The sequence below is a fragment of the Hemitrygon akajei genome, chromosome 5 (genome assembly GCF_048418815.1).
Source record: "Hemitrygon akajei chromosome 5, sHemAka1.3, whole genome shotgun sequence".
In the NCBI taxonomy this organism is placed as follows: Eukaryota; Metazoa; Chordata; class Chondrichthyes; order Myliobatiformes; family Dasyatidae; genus Hemitrygon; species Hemitrygon akajei.
This window is the reverse complement of record NC_133128.1, coordinates 135,940,594-135,963,619: the sequence shown is the minus strand read 5'-3', so window position 1 is coordinate 135,963,619 and position 23,026 is coordinate 135,940,594. Positions and strand designations below refer to the sequence as shown.

General features: G+C 40.8%; 1 protein-coding gene across 3 annotated transcripts in view; it reads right to left on the bottom strand.

Annotated features, from left to right (window-relative positions):
• Positions 1-22,303, bottom strand: part of stradb (STE20 related adaptor beta) — a 33,059-nt gene extending 10,756 nt beyond the window's left edge. Inside the window, exons 1-9 of one of the 3 annotated variants that reach the window (XM_073046588.1) lie at positions 22,239-22,303; positions 21,585-21,719; positions 20,636-20,690; positions 14,452-14,532; positions 10,705-10,801; positions 8,588-8,709; positions 6,307-6,415; positions 6,074-6,197; positions 4,722-4,893 (exon numbers count right to left, since the gene is read on the bottom strand). In XM_073046588.1, the coding sequence (XP_072902689.1) occupies positions 4,722-4,893; positions 6,074-6,197; positions 6,307-6,415; positions 8,588-8,709; positions 10,705-10,801; positions 14,452-14,532; positions 20,636-20,647 (717 nt within the window). In that variant the 5' untranslated portion in view covers positions 20,648-20,690; positions 21,585-21,719; positions 22,239-22,303. Of the gene's footprint in view, positions 1-4,721; positions 4,894-6,073; positions 6,198-6,306; positions 6,416-8,587; positions 8,710-10,704; positions 10,802-14,451; positions 14,533-20,635; positions 20,691-21,584; positions 21,720-21,955 lie in introns of all 3 variants that reach the window. The other 2 variants (XM_073046586.1, XM_073046587.1) reach the window with 2 other exon arrangements.
• Between the last annotated feature and the right edge of the window lie 723 nt (positions 22,304-23,026).

Below are 23,026 nucleotides of genomic sequence, written 5' to 3'. Positions count from 1 at the left end.
ACGAGGAAATCTGCAGATGCTGGAAATTCAAGCAACACACACAAAATGCTGGTGGAACACAGCAGGCCAGACAGCATCTATAGGGAGAAGCACTGTCGACGATTCGAGCTGAGACCCTTCGTCAAGACTAGGGTCATTTGATCATTAAGGTACAAAGTCTAAACAAAAGCAACATTGTCATACAGCATGGAAGCAAGTCCTTCATTCTACCTGGTCCATGTTAAATGAAGTCCGTTTAAACTAGTCCCTTTTCTTTGTGTTTAGCCCTCTCATCCATCTACCTAGCCAAGTAACTTCTAATTGTTGTTCATGTACCTGCCTCAACCGCTTCTTGTGGCAGCTCCTCCATCTATACACCATTTTCTGGGTGAAAAAAACTGCCCTTCTGATCCCTATTGAAACTCTCCCCTCTCACCTTAAAATCTATGCCCTCTAGCTCTTGATCCACCAACAATGGGATAAAGACAGTGTGCATTCAACCTATCTATGCTCCTCGTGGTTTTACACAACTCTAAGATCACTCCTTATTCTTCTGTGCCCCAATAAAGTAAGTCCTAAGCTCAAGCTCTGACAATATCCTCCTAGATGTTGTCCTCACTTTTATCATCTAAATGGAATCCTTCCTATAGCAGGGTGACCAAAGCTGAACACAAAATTCCAACATCATGCATAACTGCAACATCCCAACTGTTATTCTCAATGCTCTGAAAAAATGAAGGCCTTCTTCACCATTCTGACTAGCAGTGATGCTACCTTCACAGTAGAACTTTACAGTAAAAGGTAGACCCTGGTGTTGTAGAACTGTAGAAAAGCCAATTAGAAGCTGTCCTTGAGCCTGGTGGTACATGCCTTCTGGCTTTTGTAACTTCTGCCTCATGTAAGGGAGAGAAGAGAGAATGTCCAAGGTGAGTAGGGTATTTATCAAGGCACAAGAAATGTAGGCAGAGGAAAAGCTGGTTTCCATGATATGCTGTCAAACGTACAGCATTGGATCCTGACAGATTATACTTACATTTGGAAAGATAAGGGTTCATTAAAGATAATCAGCATGGCTTTGTGAGTGAGAGATCATGTCTCACAAATCCAATTGAGTTCTTTGAAGTAAATGAAGATTCATAGAACATTTACTATTATTATTACCTCAGGATTATACGATCCTGAGGTTTGTCTTCCCACAGCCAGCCACAAAACAAACCATGAAAAGTTCAAAGAAAAACATCAAACCTCCAATGTGAAAAAATTGTGCAAACGGCAAAAAAAACCAAGCAATAAACACAGTATATAAAACATCAACCCCAAAGTTAATGAAACAGTCCAGGAATGGCCAACGAAGGCTCAGTTCAGTCCAATCAAGTGCAGTGCTATTCACTGACCACAGGCTGCTGAGCCAGTCCACCCCAATCAACATTGCACCAAACAGCACCAAAAAGCAGCCACCAGATTCCAAAACACATAGCAACATAAACCACAGAGTCCAGTCCACAACCACGTTGACCATGAGGGCAAGAGGTAAATATATTCTACATGGACATCAGTAAAAGGTCTTTGATAAGGTTCTACATGGTAGAATGGGATTGCATGGAATCCAGGGGAGATGGCTAACTGGGTACATAATTGGCCTGATCGGAAGAAGCAGAGGGTGATGGTAGAAGGTTGTCTTTTTATTTTCCAAACTGGAGGCCTGTAATTAGTGGCGTGCCTAAGGGGGTCAGTGCTAAGCCCATCATCATCTACACCAATGATCTGGATAAGTATCTACAAGATATGGCTAGCAAGCTTGCAGATGACACCAAAATAGATGGTTTTATAGAGGAAGTTTATCAAGAATTGCAGTGGAACTTGATCGGCTGGGTAAGTGAGCCAAGGAATGCAAATGAAGTTTAATGCAAATAAGTGTGAGCTGAAGAAATATCCACCCTGACCCACAGCAATTTTTAATGATGTACCATAGAAAGCATTCTATCAGTATGGCAACTGCTCTGCCCAGGACCGCAAGCAACTGCACAGTTTTGGACAAAGCTCCTTATAGGATAAGGTAGACTCAACTTCACAATCTACCTTGTGTTGGCTTTGCACCTTATCATCTGCACTGCACTTTCTCTGTAATTGGAACACTTTATTTTGTTTTCTGTTAATGCCTTCCTTTGCACTACTTCAATGCACTGTCGTAGTGAATTTATCTGTATGGATGGTGAGTCTTACGCTGGTGGTACGCAAACTACTGGAAAGGATTCTTAAGGATAGGATCTACGAGCATTTGGAGAAGTACAGTCTACTCATGGATAGTCAACATGGCTTTGTGAAGGGAAGGTCGTGCCTCATGAGCCTGATTGAGTTTTTTGAAGAGGTAACAAAAGAAATTGATCAGCGTAGGGCAGTGGATGTGGTCTACATGGACTTTAGCAAAGCATTTGACAAGGTCCCTCACGAGAGACTCATCTGGAAAGTCATGAGGCATGGGATCAGTGGAACCTTGGCTGTTTGGATAAAAAATTGGCTTAAAGGAAGAAAGCAGAGAGTAGTTGTGGAAGGAAAGTATTCTGCCTGGAGGTCGGTGACTAGTGGAGTGCCGCAGGGATCTGTCCTGGGACCCCTGATATTTGTGATTTTTATAAATGACCTGGATGTAGAGGCAGAAGGATGGGTGAGTAAGTTTGCGGATGACACGAAGATTGGAGGAGTTGTGGATGGAGCTGTAGGTGGTCGAAGGTTACAAGAGGATATAGACAGGCTGCAGAGTTGGGCAGAAAAATGGCAGATTGGAGTTCAATCCAGACAAGTGTGAGGTGATGCATTTTGGAAGGACAAACCAGAAGACTGAGTACAGGATTAATGGTCAGTTACTTAAGAGTGTGGATGAACAAAGGGACCTTGGGGTTCAAATCTATACATCCCTCACGATTGCTGCACAGGTTGATAGGGTGGTTAAGAAGGCCTATGGGATGCTAGGCTTCATTAACAGGGGGATTGAGTTCAAGAGTAGAGAGGTCATGTTGCAACTCTACAAATCTCTGGTGAGACTGCACTACTCTGGTGACTATTGTGTTCAGTTCAGTTCACCTCATTATAGGAAGGATGTGGAAGCTGTGGAGAGGGTGCAGAGGAGATTTACCAGGATGTTGCCTGGTTTGGAGAACAAGTCATATGAAGCAAGGTTAGCACAGCTGGGACTTTTCTCTTTGGAGCGTAGAAGAATGAGAGGGGACTTGATAGAGGTCTACAAGATTATGAGAGGCATAGATAGGGTGGATAGTCAGTACCTGTTTCCCAGGGCACCAATAGCAAACACCAGAGGGCATATGTACAAAATTAAGGGAGGGAAGTTTAGGGGAGACATCAGGGGTAAGTTTTTTTACACAGAGGGTTGTGAGTGCCTGGAATGACTTGCCAGCGATGGTGGTGGAGGCTAAAACAGGGGTATTTAAGAGCCTCTTGGACAGGCACACGGATGAAAGAAAAATGGAGGGTTATGGGGTAGTGTGGGTTTAGTACTTTTTTTAAGGATTATTTGGGTCAGCACAACATGGAGGGCTGAAGGGCCTGTACTGTGCTATAGTGTTCTATGGTTCTATGGATGGATGGGATGTTAAATAGCTTTTCACTGTATCTCAGAACGTGACAATAATAAACCAATTTAACTTTTTTAAATTTACCAATTTATATGCATCACTGTGCTTAATCAGATTGTTCTACAAATAATAGGTTTATCCCTAGTCCCTTTCTCAAACATCTGCAGTCTTCCAATAGCTGGGCACCAGTCCTCAATGTTTAAATGTTTGAAAGGTTTATGGACATGGCTCCTACAATTTTATCTCATCTGAACGAGATGATTTACCTACCTTAAGTGCAACCTGCCTTTAATAGCGCCTCTTCATCCACTGTTTTAGCCAATGCAGAATCTCAATTAAGCCTTCATTTGCTGACATACCAGCAACATCACCCTTAGGATAAGGTACTCAGTACCAGTCACATCCTCTGCCTCCATCAATAAATTTCCTTGGGCTCTGGTCAGTCACATTTCTTCTCTCACAATATTTTTACTGTTCACATACTTCTGGATTTTTAAAAAGTTTGTTGCTGGTCTTTTCCCTCTGCTTCGCTCATTGCCTTTTTGACTTTCCTTTCTGTAATCATGGCTGGTTCTCACTCGTGCTAACAAACTAGAATCTGTCCTGTGATCTTTTTAAGGTTGTAATTTGGTAGTTTAGTGGGAAGAAACCATCTCTTCTGGTGAGAACATTAGAAGACAGAGACATACTGTCTCAACTTTGCTGGACAGTCCCAAGCCCAGCTGCGAAAGGAGGGTTGGGCATTGGACTAGCAATCCCATCACATAAAAACCTAGCACTACAGAAACACAAATAGGATGTCTAAAGACCTTATCCTTGGGAGAGGAAGGATCTTTTAAGATTGACTACATGTGATGGAGGAAGAGGAAAAATAGATAATTATAGGATTATCATGATTGAACTGAAATGCATACTCCTGTTTCTATCAAATAAAATAGATTTGTTTTAGTAGAACAATTGGACTTGGTTTCAATATTAAAATAGAAACTCTATTTGATGGATTATCCAAATATAAAATTCCCGACTACAAGAAAGTAGGTACATTAAAACCACTTGTTAAAGCACTGAAAGAGAAATGTGACTGATTTTGCATTCATCACACTTTTGGCTTGGTACATAAAGAGTAAAGTTTATAGAGCTAATTAAGCTTACCTGTTGGAGAACTTCTGGGCTTAACCAAGGCAGAACAGAAGCACTGAATTCTGGAAAATCATATACAACTCTTAGCCTTTGTCCATCACTGATCATGCTGCAGAGACCATGCAGACCAGAGAGATAAATATGTCCCTCCCCAGAAATAAGTATATGGCTTGGTCTAACACTCCTGTTGAAGGAAGAAAAACAGAACATAGTTTGTGTCAGTTGGGAAAGTGTTTTGAATAAATTTTCCAGACCTAATCTTGCTCAAGATGGGGAAGTGAATGATCTTTATGTGAATACCTGACGAAATGGGAAGGTTGAATCGGTCTGTATTCTCTTCTAAATTTGACTAGATTCAAATTCATTCCAAACCATTCAATTTCAAGACAACACCAGTAAAAATTAATTTGTTAATGGAAAAGCTAAGTAAGAATGTACTGATGCACTTGTCACTAAGCTAATGCAATGGAATTATAGAAAAATATTTTAAACAGTATTTAGTCCTTAACTTCACAGCATTTCATTTTTCACCAGTTTATTTAAAACAAAATGTGTACTTCATGGTGATTAAGTGCTAACAATTCCTTTGAAATAAATATATTTCAGAAATGTAATCAAGCATGTTCATTAGTAAGCCAACAGCAGCATTAGCTCAATGCAAGCTTCAAATGAAAAGGTTTTAAGGTTTTATGGCTGTATTAAAGCACCACAAATATTGAAAATGAACGTTCAATCTATTTAATGCAAAGCAGTATAATAAATGGAGCACTGAAGAACTGTATACTTTTACAACTGACAAAATTATGTGTGTGCATGCTAACACTAGTATTCATTTAATCTGGATCAAGAAAATCAGTAATGTTTACACTGTTATAGTAGGGAAATGACTTTGATTGAATAAATGCACTGACATTACTAACAACCCAAGCCAAATTTCCCAGATTGCATTGCACCTCCCTATGTTTAATACCTTAAATTCTTTCAAATTTCTACATGCCTCTAGATACTATTTATCAATTATTCCTTTTAAGGAGAGAGAGGATATAATCTAGCATGTGTACACCATTGCCTTAACTCATCAGAGAGTTCTCTTTGCAATTTTAGCCACATACTTAATGAGAGATACAATCTGACTTACTTTTTGATTCTGTTTATAATCACATCTTGACTTGAAACAAATCAAATGCAACACAGCAGATTTGGTACAATGACAGATTCAGATATAAACACGAGGTTAAACAACATCAAGAGGTTGATTCTTGTAATTCTTAGAAAGCAGCAAAATGTGATCAAGGAGTAACATGATAAATTCAAGAAAACGAGGATAGAAGAAAAAAATAGCTTAGCTTAATATCCAAGTTTACCTGTGAATGCATCCCATTTGGTGAATATAATCCAATGCTTTCAGGACTCCATAAAAAATATGTGCCATTAAACTTTCACTCATGCCTTCAGTAAAATACAACTTTAGCAGGCTGCTGGCAGAACCTAGGTAAGATCAAAAAAGCAAGCTCAAGGGCCACACATTCATTAAAAAGCATTAAGTGTAAAGAGTATAATACAACAGATGAAGGTCCCTGTATGGGCTTTACCTTACCGTAGGCGGTGAATGCTAGGATGACCCATAGCTCACTACCTTCTGCAAAGACGGCTGGGTGTGGCAGGATGTTTGGGTGCCGGAGAAACTGCCAGATAAGCAGCTCATTCTGAAAGCAAAGCACAAATTCTTCGGGTAAGGCTACATTCACGAAAACAAATACCATACAGTACATCATCTCACACATGAAATACAGGTTCCATTCTTCCCGAAAATGCTCACAGTTGTTCCTCTTCGGTTACTCTTTCTAATTTTCCCTTAAAAGTTACTAATCTCTAACTCTTTGACTCAATGTGGGGTAGACAGGATTAACTAGTGTTTTCCTGGATTTAGCTTGGGCATCAGCTGGTGTGCCAGAATGGCTTCAACTGAACAAGAATGAGCACTGGGTGCCATAAGATGACCAAAAGAAATGAAGAAATGGAATGGGAGTTAACAGCAAGAAATATAGAAAGGTGTCTCAAGGGCAGAGTCAAAAGAAATGTCAAATGATAAACTGATTGAAATACAGTACATTAAACAAATATTTTGCATCCATCCTCATGGTGAAATACTTATGAGACTACATAGCAAGATGTCCACATCATTGACAACAATTCAAATCCCACAGCAAAATTTTAAATATTCTTTAATCACTCCAATGAAAAAATCTTCATGCTAAAACATTAATTGTGCTCTGCTGCACTTAATCAGAGTGGGATACTAGTAAATGTTGATGTTCTTTCCGCAGAAAATTCAAAGTTAATTGCCAAGTAAAGCAAACAACTAAGGCAGCATGCAAACTATCTTTTATTGCAAAGGACTAAGAAATCAACTCTTGCTCCAGTTGTACTGTTCGCAGTTGATGTTTCCTCTTGCAGGAGTCTTGATCAAGATGGCAGAGTATCCTTAGAAGGGACTGAGCACTTAGGGTGGGGTTAAGAATAAATTTCATTACATTGGGATGTGGTTCCTTGGCATTCCCTATTCCAGAGGACCATGGAAAACCCAACATAAATTTGAGTTTGATATTATCCTTAGGGGCTCCTAGAGAATCAAGAGATAAGATGAAGCAGGAAAGTGTATGTAATTATCAGTGTATTTAATGAACACTGTAGGACAGACTTGAAACCCAATGGTCCTTTCCAAAACATTCTCAAGCAAAGGGTGGCATACTCAAGACAGCATTTTTTAAATTACTGTCAAGATGGATTGTCATATAGCTGCCTCCTACATTCAACCATCCCTCTGTAGGCAACAGTTCTTCCTCCAAACAGCAAATTAATGAAACATAGAAAACCTACAGCATATTACAGGCCCTTCAGCCCACAAAGCTGTGCCGAACATGTCACTACCTTAGAACTACCTAGACTTACCCATAGCCCTCTATTTGTTTAAGCTCCACGTACCTATCCAGGAGTCTCTTAAAAGACCCTATTGTTTCCACCTCCACCGCCGCTGCTGGCAGCCCATTCCACACACTCACCACTCTCTGTGTAAAAAACTTACCCCTGACATCTCCTCTGTACCTACTTCCAAGCACCTTAAAACTATGCCCTCTCATGCTAGCCATTTCAGCCCTGGGAAAAAGCCTGACTATCCACACGATCGATGCCTCTCATTATCTTATACACCTCTGTCAGGTCACCTATCATCCTCCATCGCTCCAAGGAGGAAAGGCCGAGTTCACTCAACCTATTCTCATAAGGCATGCTCCCCAAGTGCTACTTTTGAGGCATAAGTAAAGAAAATCAAGATTTATAGTCAAAAGCTCAGACAGTACTCTGTGGTGTCAGATGCCAACTTTCCAATCAAATGGCACTTAGCAAGAGTTGGTAAGTGATATTTATTCTTCATGCAACATTTACACATAATCTGGTCACAATTACATTACTGTCATTGGAACTGGGCTCAAGGACGCCCAGCTCAGCACAAGAAAGTAACTATACATTTTTCTTAAGAAGTATTTCACTGACCATGAAATATTTGTGCACCATGTAATTTCATAGTCTGCATAATGCATATCCCAGTGTTTGACATACATGTGTAGATGACTGCACACTGCAGCTGTGATGCACGTCAGGGTCAAGTAAATTAACAGCATCTAATGTGAATGTTCACAAGTAAATTGATACATGATAAGATTCAAGGGATCACTGCTTTGATGGAGAGACAGCAAAACTATTTGAAAAAGTGTCAAGCTATCCCTATAGCATTTTGACAATATTTAAAAACTACTAGCTCAATTAAAATTGTACACATCTAAAAAAGATTCTGCTTATTACGTATTTACTATACTGACCTGCAAAGAGGACAGGTTTTCTTCAGAACAGGTGTCCATATTTGTGCGTTTGACAACCACCATGTTTCCAGATGGGATGTGCTTGGCCAGGTTCACTGTGGTTAAATTACTAAAACTCTTTCCTAACATACAAAATAAATAAATATCAAGCCAATTATTGAATTTCTAGCAATCACTGTCTTATTAAAGCCAATGGGAAAATAGCTCAGTTAAATGAAAAGAACAATAAGAATGTAGGAAATAAAGGAGTCTCTTAAGTTAGTTTAAAACTTATAATTGTGAAATATTTCAAGTTCTAATGGATTTCTGTCAATTGCAAAGTAAGTATGGTCAAATATATAAATGCAAGTTACTGGAACACTCACAGATAATACCATGAGAGCAGTCACTATTATGAACTCATGTCCTAACCAGATTAAAATCTCTTAGACATACCTGCCTGACAAACTAGTACTGGACTGTTTCAGCAGATGAGTTGCTTTTGAGTGACATTAAGACTTAAGCTATCCCCTTGTATGCAAGATCCCACAACAATATACTAACACTCCAGAGAACATGAAAGGTGTTATGTAAACATAAATGAGCTGAAGAATAATTTTAACTGGAAAGGAAGACTGAACTGAAGCTCTTCTTGACTTCAGAAATCTTCAACCAAGAAGAAAACCAGGCATTCTTCACAAATTTAATAGAAATCCATTACAAACTATGAACATTAGTGTATCTGTTGTGAACAGACTAGAACACAAAACATAAAAAGAACTGTACAGGAAAGGAACAGGCCCTTCAGCCCACTTTATGTGCTACGTTACCAATCTAACTAACCCATCATGTTTTATATCTTTTTACTTTCTACCCATTTGTCTGTCTGTCTGAATGTTTCCTACAAGCTGCCAGTGTCTGTTTTTACCACCTCCCTCTGCACTGTGTTCCGGGAACCTACCACCCTTTGAGTAAAATAAAAATCACCCCACAAATCTCCATTAAACTTGCCCCATATCACCTTAAATCTACACCCTAGACATAATATATCTCCTCTGGGAAAAAGGCTACCTACCCACCCTGTCTATTACTCAAAGTTTGATAGCAATGTTGTCAATACTCTGTTATCTGTCAGCTGAAAACACTAACAATAGAAGGTGCGAAGGCCACTGTAAACCCCAGAAATTAACTCCACAACTTCAAGAGGACAGTTGGTATTTGAAATCAAAGTAAAACCTTTCTAGTATTTGAAAACAGGTGTAAATATTTTGCGTATGTGGATTTGCAATGTATTTTCTAAAAAGTATCATAATTCTAAAATGAAATTATTTAAGTAGTTGAGAAATACTGAAAACAATCAGCCAGCAAACAAGAATAGGATTAGATTAATGTCTTCAGAATAAAAACCAGCTGCTGAGTTGAGCAACCTGTTGCTTTATTTCAGTATTCAACAGGACATTTGTTAGAGGGATTGAATTTAAGAGCACGGACATTATGCTGCAAATGGATAGGGTAGTGGTGAGGCCGCACCTGGAGTACTGTGTGCGGTTCTGGTCTCCTTACTTGAAGAAGGATATACTGGCTTTGGAGGCAGTGCAGAGGAGGTTCACCAGGTTGATTGCAGAGATGAGGGGATTAGACTACAAGGAGAGACTGAGTCGCCTGGGACTGCACTCACTAGAATTCAAAAGAATGGAAGAGATCTTATAGAAACATATAAAATTATGAAAGGGATAGATAAGACAGAGACATGAAAGTTGTTTCCACCGATAGGTGAGGCTAGAACCAGGGGACATAGCCTCAAGATTCAGGGGAGTAGATTTAGGACGGAGATGAGGAAATGCTTTTCCCAAAGGGTGGTGAATCTGTGGAATTCTCTGCCCACTGAAGCAGTGGAGGCTACCTCAGTAAATATATTTAAGACAAGGTTGGATAGATTTTTGCATAGTAGAGAAATTGAGGGTTATAGGGAAAAGGTAGGTAGGTGGAGATGAGTCCATGGCCAGATCAGACGTGTTCTTATTGAATGGCAGAGCAGGCTCAACGGGCCAGATGGCCAACTCCTGCTCCTATTTCTTATGTTCTTAATGTTTTATGAGGCCATTATCAAATAACTCTAATTTAGTAAGTGTTTTTACCTAGTTCACATAAAAGCTCATAGTGACTGGCACTGGTTGTGTATACCATCTTATCTTCTTGCTGGGATCTCTGGGAACATGAGTAAAATCCATTTTTCTGTGTAGGGAAAAAGGAAACATAATAACAGGTGAGCATCCGTTCAGTTCAAGTAGAAAAATGATAGCATCTAAAATAGTGATTTTTTTTAGTATGGATCAAATAGCTAAACATTAGAAATAAGCACCGTTGCCAGGCAGATTGCAGGAACAGTGCAGAGCTAATCAAGTTAAAAAAAAGACCTGATACTTAACCTTCAGACAGTTTATTTGCATAAAGATCACTGCATTTATCAAAATCTGTAAAGCACCTGTATTTTTTGTTTAAGGCATTGAAGTTGAAGGAGTGAATCTTTCACTCAATAACCAGTAAGACCATAAGACAGAGGAGCAGAATTAGCCCATTCAGCCCATTGACTCTGCTCCGCCATTTCAACATGGCTGATCCATTTCTCTCTCAACCCCATTCTCCTGCCTTCTCCCTGTTACCTTTCATGCCCTTACTGAGCAAGAACCCAACACCCTCCAACTTTAATACACCCAGATACCTGGCCCCCATAGCCACCTGTAGCAACAAATTCCAGATTCACCACGCTCTGGCTAAAGAAAATCCTCCAAATCTCCATTCTAAATGAACATCCCTCTATTCTGAGGCTGTGCCCTCAGGTCCTAGACTCCCCCAATATAGGAAACATCCTCTCCACAACCACTCGATCTAGGCCTTTCAACATTCGATAAGTTTCAATTAGATATCCCCACATTTTATTTTAAATTTCAGCAAGTACAGGCCAAACCAACAGTCGGCCCTCCTTATCCGCGGGAGATTGGTTCCAGGACCCCCCGGGGATACCAAAATTCACGGATGCTCAACTCCCTTATTTAACATGTATCAGTGAAGTGGTCTTTAGGACCCAGTAGAACCCCGGACTTTATTTAACATGTCTCCATGCGGTGGACGTCAGGACCTGGTGGCGCAGCTCTGAATCCGCAGTGTTTCTGTTCACAAAAATAATCATGATCGCGATTGAAAGTAAGGTGGAAGTAATAAAGCGATCGGAAAGAGGTGAAATGCCATCGGCCACTGGAAAAGCGTTAGGCTACAGTCGGTCAACGATCGGAACAATTTTAATGGAGAATGTGAAAGGCCCTGCCCCGATGAAAGCTACAGTTATTACTAAGCAACACAGTGGTTTAATTATTGAAATACGTATGTTTCTTAAGTGTTTTATATGCAGAGAAAGGTAAAATATATACTATCTACTAAGAAAAACTTTTGACTAACTGACACTAAATAATACTGGATGTACCTGTTCCGACTTCAAATCTGACTTAAAGACAGACTCAGGAATGGAACTCATTCATAACCCGGGCACTGCCTGTACTTTTAACTCATTTCTAGATTACTTATAATACCTAATACAATGTAAATGCTATGTAAATAGTTGTTATACTGTACTGTTTAGGGAATAATGACAAGAAAAAATAGTCTGTACATGCTCAAGCAACGAGTGCTGGAGAGAGAACTTCCGGGTTTTCCCGATCCATGGTTGGTTGAATCCACGCATATGGAATCCGTGGATAAGGAGGGCCGACTGTACTCCTCATATGATAACTCTTCCATTCCTGGAATCATTCTTGTGAACTTTCTCTGAACCCTCTCCAATGTTAGCACATCCTTTCTTAGATAAGTGGCCCAAAACTGCCCACAATACTCCAAGTGAGGCCTCACCAGTGCCTTATAAAGTCTCAGCATTACATCCTTGCATTAACATTCTAGTCCTCTTGAAATGAATGCTAACATTTCTGTCTTTGATATCTCTTTTTTCCCTTTCAAGGTTCTTCTGAAGACCCTGATCTGGAGTTACACTCTGATTTCAGTTCTTTGCAGGAATGAAACCCGCTCTCAGGGCCTCACTACTGATATCCCAAGGACGCGGCCTGGAAGGTGAGCGCGCCTTCAGGGCTCTTAACTTTCGTGGCTCTGGAGACGTGCTGATTCTAGGCCGGTGCTCCTTACTGAAGCCTCACGGGAGAACACGGAACATCGGGAGCAGCGGGTTAGCTGATGGGGGTTGTATATCTGGAGTGCTGCACCTTTCTGGTGCCAACTCTTTGGGCGCAGAGCTCAGAAAAAGCGACGCAACAGACTTCTAAAATCGTAAATCAGCGAGTTGTTTGTTATGTCTCTCTCTTGCTGTGAAACAGGGACACCTCATTTTCCCTTATTGGGGGAGACAGAGAGGGACACGAATGAAATGGGAGACAGTATGACAAATTACCAGGTGAATGAATAGTTTCTGGGTTAGTGCAAGTCTGTGTCTTTATTGATGCTTGCTGCACACTTGAGTGCTTAGTGGAAGGTGCTGTTGCTCTTTGCTTTTCGGAGGTGGGGGTGGGGTTGTTGCCCTCCTGTTGTTTGTGTGTGGGAAGGGGGAGCTGGGGGGGGGGGCTTTTGGGTTCTAACGTTTTAACTGTCATTCATTTTTTGTGGATGTTTGTCTAGAAAAAGAATTTCAGGATGTATATTGTATATATTTCTCTGACATTAAATGCACCTTTGAAACAGTGCATTTGCCTTCCTTGCCACCAACTCAACCTGCAAGTTAACCATTAGGGAATCCTGCATGAGAACTCTCAGGTCTCTTCGCACTTCTGATTTTTGAATTTTCTCCCTGCTTAGAAAACAGTCTACACTTTTATTTCTTCTACCAAAGTGCATGACCATACACTTCTATTCCCAGTCTCCTAATCTGCCTGTCCTTCTGAAACCTCCTGCTTCCTCAACGCTACCTCTCCCTCTATTCCTGCTAGTATCTTTCCTGTAATACCATGGGCTCTTATCTTGTTAAGCAACTTCATATGCGGCACCTTGTCAAAGGCCTTCTGAAAATCCATGTACACAACATCCACCAATTCTCCCTTGTCTATCCTGCTTATTATTTCCTCAAATAATTTCAACAGATTTCCCTTCAAGTAGATATCCAACACAAAACCAATTTGAGAAGCAGAAACCTACATGCCACCTACTAGTTGTAAGATACAATTCTGACAACTTGCGACTGAGAATTTGCAACCAATTCCAACAACTGACATACCCACCTACAATTTTGCAAAGTTAACAGCAATGTTATAAACTGTCTGCAATGTGACTTTTGAACTATATTCACTGCAAAGATTCTACTTAAAGAAATATTTTTAAGTCAAGTGCATAGACAAATTTCAAATAAAGAATGCAAGTTCATGATTTTCCCAATATAGCGACATCTTTGCCATCCAACGTTACCATCAGAACTAAGTGAAACTTTGCATTATAATTCAAACAATGAATAGTCTATCTTGTAATTTTTCTGCAGTATCAATAAATGACACAATGTTGCTTATAAAGCATAATCAGTCTTGGAGGGAAAGCTTCTGCCCAAGTTTATCTCCCTCATAATATATTCACTCTTTTGATCCACACAAATTAAGTATGGATCCATTCCAAACTGGTAGAACTGTTGTGCACACTGAAATTATTTTGCTCATCTAGCACTCCTCAGCTCAGTTGTGTGTAACACAAACATATTTAGCAGGCGCTCAGAAGTCATGATTACTTTACAAAAAAAAAGAACAGCATGCCAAATTGTCAAATGTGAAGACTAATCCTTCTCACTACTATCACTGGTACATGTTAACCTTATCCACTAACATCACATTTAAATTATAACTCACCGGACAATGACGGTCTTTACCATCTACCTGGTTCTCAGCATCAATTGGTTCTATTTCTGTCTGTGAAATGCAGGAACAGTCCTTAAGAGAGATTAAGAGAAAAAAAATCAAGTTCAAGTTCTAGTTGATTGCCTTGAAAAAGATTCAGCCCCCCACAACTATTTTTATGGTTTACTGTCTCACTTTCGACACAAAAGCATACTGGGAGAGCAACCATGGAGTGGACTCAAACAAAGAAAATTGATGTCCTTGAGTGGTCCAGTTAGAGTCCTGATCAACCAAACATCCTTGGCAAGACCTCATGATTGCTGTCCACTGCTGCTCCCCAACTAATCTGGCACAGCTTGACCAATTTTGCAAGGAGGAATGGGAAAACCTTGCTCCATCACACTGTGCAAAGTTAATAGAGACTTATCTAAGAATACCGGCTGTAATAGCTGGCAGAGGTGGTTCAACTAAATACTGAGCAAACGATGATGAATACTTTCGAACTGCTGACATTTCAGTTTTTGAATTTTTAGTTTTTTCATGTTTTACAATTTTCCATGTTTTCTTGGGCTCTACCGTGAAAAAAAAAAGCATGTGATTCCCAAATAAGATTCAAGATTCATTTATTATCAAAGGATGTATAAATTATACAATCTTGAGATTTTCTTGCTCAGGTAGCCACAAAGAAACCCGAAATAACCCAATTAAAGAAAAAAAAAGAATAAAAATAACAATAAAGGCTAACACTCAATGCGCAAGAGAAAAAAATCATGCAAACAATTGAAGCAAACAACAGCATTCCGAACCAAAATTGAGTCCTCAGATCCAAATCCCGGACTAGGCCCAAAGCCTCACTTATCAGTTCATCATATTAGCGGGCACGGAGCACAGCTGCCGGGGCAGTCTTCATAGCCTCAGCGTCAGAGAACAAGCAAAATCGGCTCTAGTCCCAACCAACACCATCTTTTCATGTGGTGGCGTTTAAATTTACCCAACAGCAGAACACCAAAAGGCTCCAGGGAGAGGGTAGTGAAGATTGTGGAGAGCAAGCGAAATTGGCTCTTGCCTCTGATCCGGGCCGGCATGTAAATGGTCTAAATAGTGAATTGTATCTTGCTCTAGGAACAGGGCACTGCAAAGGATTTGGGACCTCAACCACAACACCCAGTAACTCACTCCAGGCCCAGATTGGGGGCTAAATACTTTTACAATGCACCGTATAACTAACATACAACACAAAGTAATATCACCATAAATCAATTAACAAATAATAAAATATATTCCAGAAAATTGACGTTTCGCATAAAGTGCATTTATGACACAGGTTAAAAAGTAAACCCTGTAACACTACTGGCGCTTTATAAGCAATGAGACCTGTGGGGGGTGGGGAAGAGGCTGAGTAGTCTTGTGCCCTGGAGATAGAAAGTTGTTTTGCATCTCAATATTCCCTGTCTAAATGCTATGACAATTCTTGCCTAATGTTAGGGGATCAAAGAGATTGTATGAAAATGGAGAATGCAAGCTTAATGTAATTAAACCTCAGATGAGCGTACGGAGAGGCAAGGCCAGGAGGTGTTTTCCTAATATCCAAGATATTAGCTGACTTCAGCACTGAAAGCTACAAGTGGGATTGAAGGCTGGCTAACTTTCAGTGGTAAAATGTGGGTGACTGCGTTCTACAAAGGGTTGGAAATATGCTTTTCAAAATATACATTAATGATTTAGACAAATCAAATCGTTAAATCTAAATCTGCACATGATTGACACCCAAGTTGCAATTTGTTGAAAGCATTGATTTGCTACATTAGACCTACAGTGGATGTTTTAAGCAGAGCCAGTGTGCACACTCACACATGGTGTTCATGCTCTGTTCCTGAAAAGGACAGACACACCGTGAAATGATTAATGCAATGGAGAAAAGGTGGTGGGGATTAAGTGGAGAAACTGGTGCTTATAAACCCAGATCTGTGGTCAGCGACAGTCAAGTACATGCAAAAATGACGTGTGAACAGTCTATGTAGATTCAGGGACATAGATAATGAAAGTTAAACTGGGGCTGGATACATCAATTACTATAAACTGCACCAAAAATTAGCAATTCCATAAAAGTAACCAAGTACTGCGATTAGGAATTAGAGAGAAAATACACACATAAACAGTCCCTTTAGCCTACTGACTCCATAGTGAACACACTGCTTACATTAATCAATTTAAAAAAAAAAAATTCTCCGCATATTTCCACATCACCGAGGACCTCACGTGGTCTGTACAAACCAGCTGTGTGGTGAAAAAGGCACAACAGCACCTCTTTCACCTCAGACAGTTGAGGAAGTTTGGTATGGGACCCCAAGTCCTAAGAACTTTCTACAGGGGCACAATTGAGAGTATCCTGACTGGTATGGGAACTGTACCTTCCTTAATTGCTGGACTCTGCAGAGACTGGAGCGGACAGTCCAGCACATCTGTAGTTGTGAACTTCCCATGATCCAGGATATTCACAAAGACTGTTGTGAAAAAAGGGCCCAAAGGATCATTGGGGGCCCAAGTCACCCCAACCTCAATCTATTCCAACTGCTACCATCCGGGAAACTGTACTGCAGCATAAAAGCTAGGGCCAACAGTCTCCAGGACAGCTTCTTCCACCAGGCCATCAGACTGATTAACTCAAGCTGATTTGAGTGTAATTCTATGTTACATTGACTGCACATTGCACATTTAGACAGAGATGTAACTTAAAAAGTTTTACTCATGTATGTGAAGGTAGTAAGAGATAAAGTCAATTCAATTCAATTAATGGTGAAATGGCAAAGGGGTCAGGAAGTGAGATCCTTGCTACATGATCCTTGCTCCATGACACAAGCAAACTACTCACGTTACCGGTCCAGTTCTGTTTCTGGTCACTAACAATGTACAATGGCGGGGAAGTCAGCAATAACATTGCTGCTGAATGCCAGGCTTAGATAGTTTTCTTAATCTCCTTGTCAGAGGTAGTCAACGACACAGAAATAGAGAATGAGTGTTATTTGCCACATTTCAGTCCAAACTTGAAAGCTGTGCAGTTCTTGCTACATTGTTCATCTTCTGCAAGGTTGTGATGGAAATGACTATCACCACTTCTAACCTTCACACTGACCTGAGAAATTCCTGCCATAATACTCTGGTATGAGATGACATCTTAACACTCTTTGTGCTATGTTTGACCTAGGCAACAAAAACTTACTCCTTGATTCTACTGACTTCAGATTATAATGGCTGCTTGCTGCCACATTGGTCAAAATTGCCTCAAACGTCATGGACAGTCTCTCTTTCCTGACCTTTGTAACTCAGTTCTCTTGTCCGCATTTGAAGGAAGGCTGTAAGTGAGATCCAGAATGAAGTGGTCTTGGCAGAACCAAAAGTGAGCTATGTGAAGATTATCAGAGAGGAAATACCATTTGACAATACAGTCAACAAAACTTCTTGTTATTTTTCTGGTAATGAAAGATTAACTGATGGTTGTTAGGAATTGGCTAAATTTGATTTGTCCAGGTTTTTAAATAGAAAATTTGCTACAGAGTAAGCATATACTTAGATAGCTGTAAATGTTGTACTTCTGTTGAACAGTTTAGATAAATGGACAGCTTGCACCACAGCTCTTGCTGTAACCAGTCTACTGTAGAGCAAATCACACTAGTTCATGACTGGCTTCAGCAGTGTCAAGGACTTCAAAATAAAGCAAAGGTAAAATGTCCTTGGTCTAAAAATGAATGCAAATACTTCAGTCTTCTATTTATCTCTTCACATTCCCCCCTCCCCCCCCATCCCAACAGGATCACAGAAGTCAGTCTTCATTCAATTCCACATAACAAGAAACAGCTGAGAACAAAGTCCAGACAATATCCAGACTATTATAATGAAGACCTGCACTCCAAATCCCACCGTGCCTCCAGCCAAAGTGATAACGGTATCCTGTTCACAAAAGGCACGTGGCTACTCATTTCCCAATGAGTCTACTCGTAAACATCAAAGTGCTGGAAAGGATTATTGACAGTGCAATCATGTACATTCTCATCAATAACTCCCTCACTAATTCCCAATTTCTCTTTTGTTAATACCACTAAGACCCAGACCTCACTACAGCATTGGTCCAAACATGGACCAAAGAGTCCATTCCAGAGGTGAGGTAAGAGTGACTCTCGTCACCAAGATGACCTTTGTTCACAAGCATAAATTACCTTGGTAAATCTGGTAACTGCACTTCGTGGGATGGAGATTGTTGCAGTTCCATCAGCTCAGCCCAGCCCAGGACATCACTGTAGGAATTTGTGAGAGCAAAGCTCTAAACTCAACTATTTTCAGCCACTTCCTTTATGATCTTCTATCATGTCTGAAGTAGACCATACCTGCATGTAGCAAGATCTGGTCAACATTCAAAGGGTTTTAAGTAGAAATAGCATTCACATTTGTGTCAGATAATAAACATCCCAAACACAGAGTGAGACCAACTACCTATGACATTCAACGGTGATGCCATTGCCAAATAGCCATGATCAGCACAAATCCTGTGGCTGACCTGCATGAATAACAAAATTGCAAAGCCTTTCCACAATCTCCTAGGCACAAATAAGGAGTATTTATCATCCCAGATGGGTGAGCTTCAACAGCTCACAAGCAGCTCAGCACCATCCTGATCAGGACAACCTGTTTGTTTGGTAACCCATTCACCATTCATTCCATTTGCCACCATTGAGCTGCCTGTACCATATAAATTTCACTGCAGTTATTTACTCTGGCTACACTGACACCCCAAGGACAAAGACTGCAAGGACCCTGGAGCACCATCACCTGCAATATACATTGGAAATATATGACTGCTCCTTCACCTTGCTAAATTCTAGAACAGCCTTCACTTCAGAACTGTGCAACAGAAGGACTGAAACTGTCTCAACAGCACCTTCTCAAAGGTACTCAGGTTGAGGACAATAAATAGTTACTTGTCAACAATGTCCACAAAAGATTGAACAAAAACTATGCTTTGCTCACTATCATGCAGGGGGAGATGCATGGTGTCTCCTACTCCATTTACTTGATTGTCCACAGATGGATAGAGGACAGTAAAACATTGTATTGATCCTTAGCTCTGTCTACTGAAAGCTGCTTCCAGTTTTAATCACATGTATTGACAAGTTATTTTCATAAGTTTATTGTTACCCTTTTACACACCGCTCCACACTTCATTGATCCAGGTTTGGTCTCCTAATGTAATGGTAACCAGTGTTCACGTAACTGCCTCCACTGCAGAGATCAAATACAGATTGGGTATCCACACAGACTGGAGGTGTTAGGGGCTCTGGATAGAGGTAATGTCGTTTCTTTGATGTCTGGCAGCTGCACTCTACCTAGGAGGGTGGATGGACATCACTGGTCCTCATCCATTCCTAAATCTCGCACATCTGCCTCCAAGTAGCCCACCACTTCAGCAGGCGGGCTAAGTGACGTGAGGGGGTGGTGTTAACACGGCACCACCAGGCAAAGGGCCTCATCAATGAAGCCACTGGTCAGGGCAATGAGTTCTCTGATGAACTACAACCGCCACGTGTTCGAGAACAGAGCGAGTCTCCAAGTTGGAGGACAACGGCTGTGGTCTGGCCTAGAGAGGGATGGGTGCCACCAGGCTTCACCAGCCCAAGACACACAATAGTGCCTATGACCCATAGGCAGGTTGCTGGATCGGATCCAAACAGAACAATCCACTGTGTGCATCACATCATGCTAATACCCAAGATAGACTTTTAGGTACTAGTCACTAGATATATTAACTCTCTGCTCCACTCTGACCCTTGTCCTCAGCCTCCCACATTGCTCTAATGTAGCTGAAATTAAGACTTTGTCATTATTCTTAATACATATTGCATGGCAGTTTGGCATAATTGAGTGTTCCAGGACAGGTAAGAAGGTTGCAGGTTATTCAGTTAACTGAATTCCAAACATGCTCCAACGGGATGTAAATACACTTTGGGTATCTACTGTGTGTATCATGTCATGTTAAACCCAAGATTAACTTTTAGATACTTGCCCCCAGGCATATTAATTGTTTGTTAATCAGACATAGTTAAATCTTGGTCTACTGATTACTAGTTCCAGTAATTTAACTATTATGGCAACCACTTAGACAAACAGGAGGCTGCAATTACATAACAGCTTTGGGTTGACTTACCAGAAAAGACATGGAAGCTCCGATATACTTGGTGATTCACATGAGCACTGCGACCCTGATAAAAAGAAATACTTGAAGGATGACCTTTTGATTTAGTCAGCTGATCAAACAAAACTAAGAACTTGCACAAGACATGTGTTTCTATAGCTCTTACTAAATTATGTTATAAAACTTTGATGCCAATATCCTCATGTACCAAGTCTATTCATTGTCATCCCTGACCTTACGATCTAGTTATAATGTAGGTTTTTAAACTCTGTCCTGTGTTGATAAAGCTACCCTGGCCCTGTCACTCCCTGCAAGTCCTGATGAATGGTCTCAGCCCAAAACGTTGACTGTTTACTCTTTTCCATAGATGCTGCCTGGCTTGCTAAGTTCTTCCAGCATTTTATGTGTGCTCTCTCACCTTAAGAACTCCACTGCTTGACTAATTTCTGGTCACCTCTTACAATATTCTCTTCTATGGCTTAATCAAATGTTTTTAATTATCATGTGGAGGATAACTCTGGAAGAAGCAAACCCAGCAAGCTTCTGACAAGAACAATCTGGTCTGGAATAGTTATTGATAAATAACCACATCCTATTTTGTGTGCTCTGCAGCACTGAGCTCAACAAATTTTGAATGCATCTGTTAGCTCACTCAGTACAGAACAAGTGAACTTGCCACCCTCCTAGCTTATCTGATTCTGACACACACACACATTGATGCATTTCCCCCACGGAATTTTCACTATTGCTTAGTAAATAGAAATATTTTAAAATATCATGCTTTACTATGAAATTGTAATTACATGAAACCCTATTGTACAGTAACAGCTCATATTAAGATTTTCACTGAAAAGTGAATTCAACATTCACATAGTTTAGTGCTAACCGAAAATATCTGAGTTGTTTAAATTCGATTTTCGTTTAATATTCATCTGCTATTGATATCAGCCAATGCACTTACTGAATAAGCTACATCATTTGCGAAGTATGTTAATATTTAAGACACGATCAGTATCAGAATCTCCTGCTTCTCAAGAAATACGGTGGACTTTTGGAAATGGAATTAACTTTACTTCCGCTCAACCAATCGTAGGCACTGCAAAATAAAGACAAAGCATTAAGCCACCAGTTCCACGTAAGGTAAATTGATCCAGCCACCCCTAACTGCTGGACACAACTCCAATGAGACCATCAACTTGCACCAATGCAAAAAGTTGATGCTGAACATTCTTTTCGTTTTGCGCAGTTAATTTTGCAGGTTTACAAAAGATCACTAAGCTCGTATGCTCTAACGATCAGAGACATTTAAAGGGGGAGAGAGGGGAATCTCACCCCACAACATAGACAGCCCCTTCACAAGCTTCGCCTGCCAGCGACAGTAAGAAACTTCAAAACCAATTCACGGCTCTAAACATCTTGCCTATCCATGCTCAGGCCTCGGACCCCAGGCGCTTGAGGAGTGTGAGTGAGGAGGGGCAATGTGGACGTTTCATTCCCAGTGGCGAGAGGCGTCCCTGCTATCCTCCCGGTCCTCCAAGGGATCACGTCCCCTCAACCCCCCATAGTTGCTGCCTCAGCGAATCGCCCTCCTCCATCCATGATCGGTCTCCCTCACCTTGATCAGGGAGGGAGGGGGGTGGAAGAGGCGGGGTGGCCCTCCCCCGACAACGAACCGTGACGTCACAATGATTGACAGTTTCCCCTTTGACAGCGGGCAGGGCAGCCATGATCTCGCGAGAGGAGGTCACTGCGTTGTGAAGCTGGCAGGCGGGGGCGATGGATTAATCCTGACACATGCTGAAGAGAGCGGTGGCTGGGTCGAGGTGGGGAGGAGTTTGTGTATCTCTCTCTAGAAACTGGTTCCAAATTACGTCAAATAAGCGTCTTTTGTAAATCTATTCCTCTTTACTGTTCACTGACGGCAGAAAGCAGCGAACCTGCCTGCTTTGCTCAGTGTCATGGGATAGGATAAAAAGAGGGGCGGACCGGCCTCCACTGACTTGTCGTTCCGTTTCCCGACCAACCCCAGATGTAGAGTAGCCTCTAATCTTGCTATTTATATTGGAGCAGTTTCAGGTTGGTGACCTGAATAAGGATAAATAAATTAAAGATTAATAATCTCAAAGGATAGACAACAGGATGATTTTGGGTACAAAAAAACAAAGTGGCTGCTTCATAAACAATCTTACTAGACGTGATAAGCTGGGAGAAAAATGGCTCTTTGACCAACTCAAATCTTCTCCAGCTGAGTCACCAACCCCAGGCTAAATGGCTCAGGTGGATGGATATCATGATATTGTGAGCAGTTTGGGCCCTTTATCTGAAAAAGGATTGCTGGCACTGGAGAGGGTCCAGAGGAAGTTCACGAGAATTAAAGGATTAATGTATGAGGAGTGATGAATG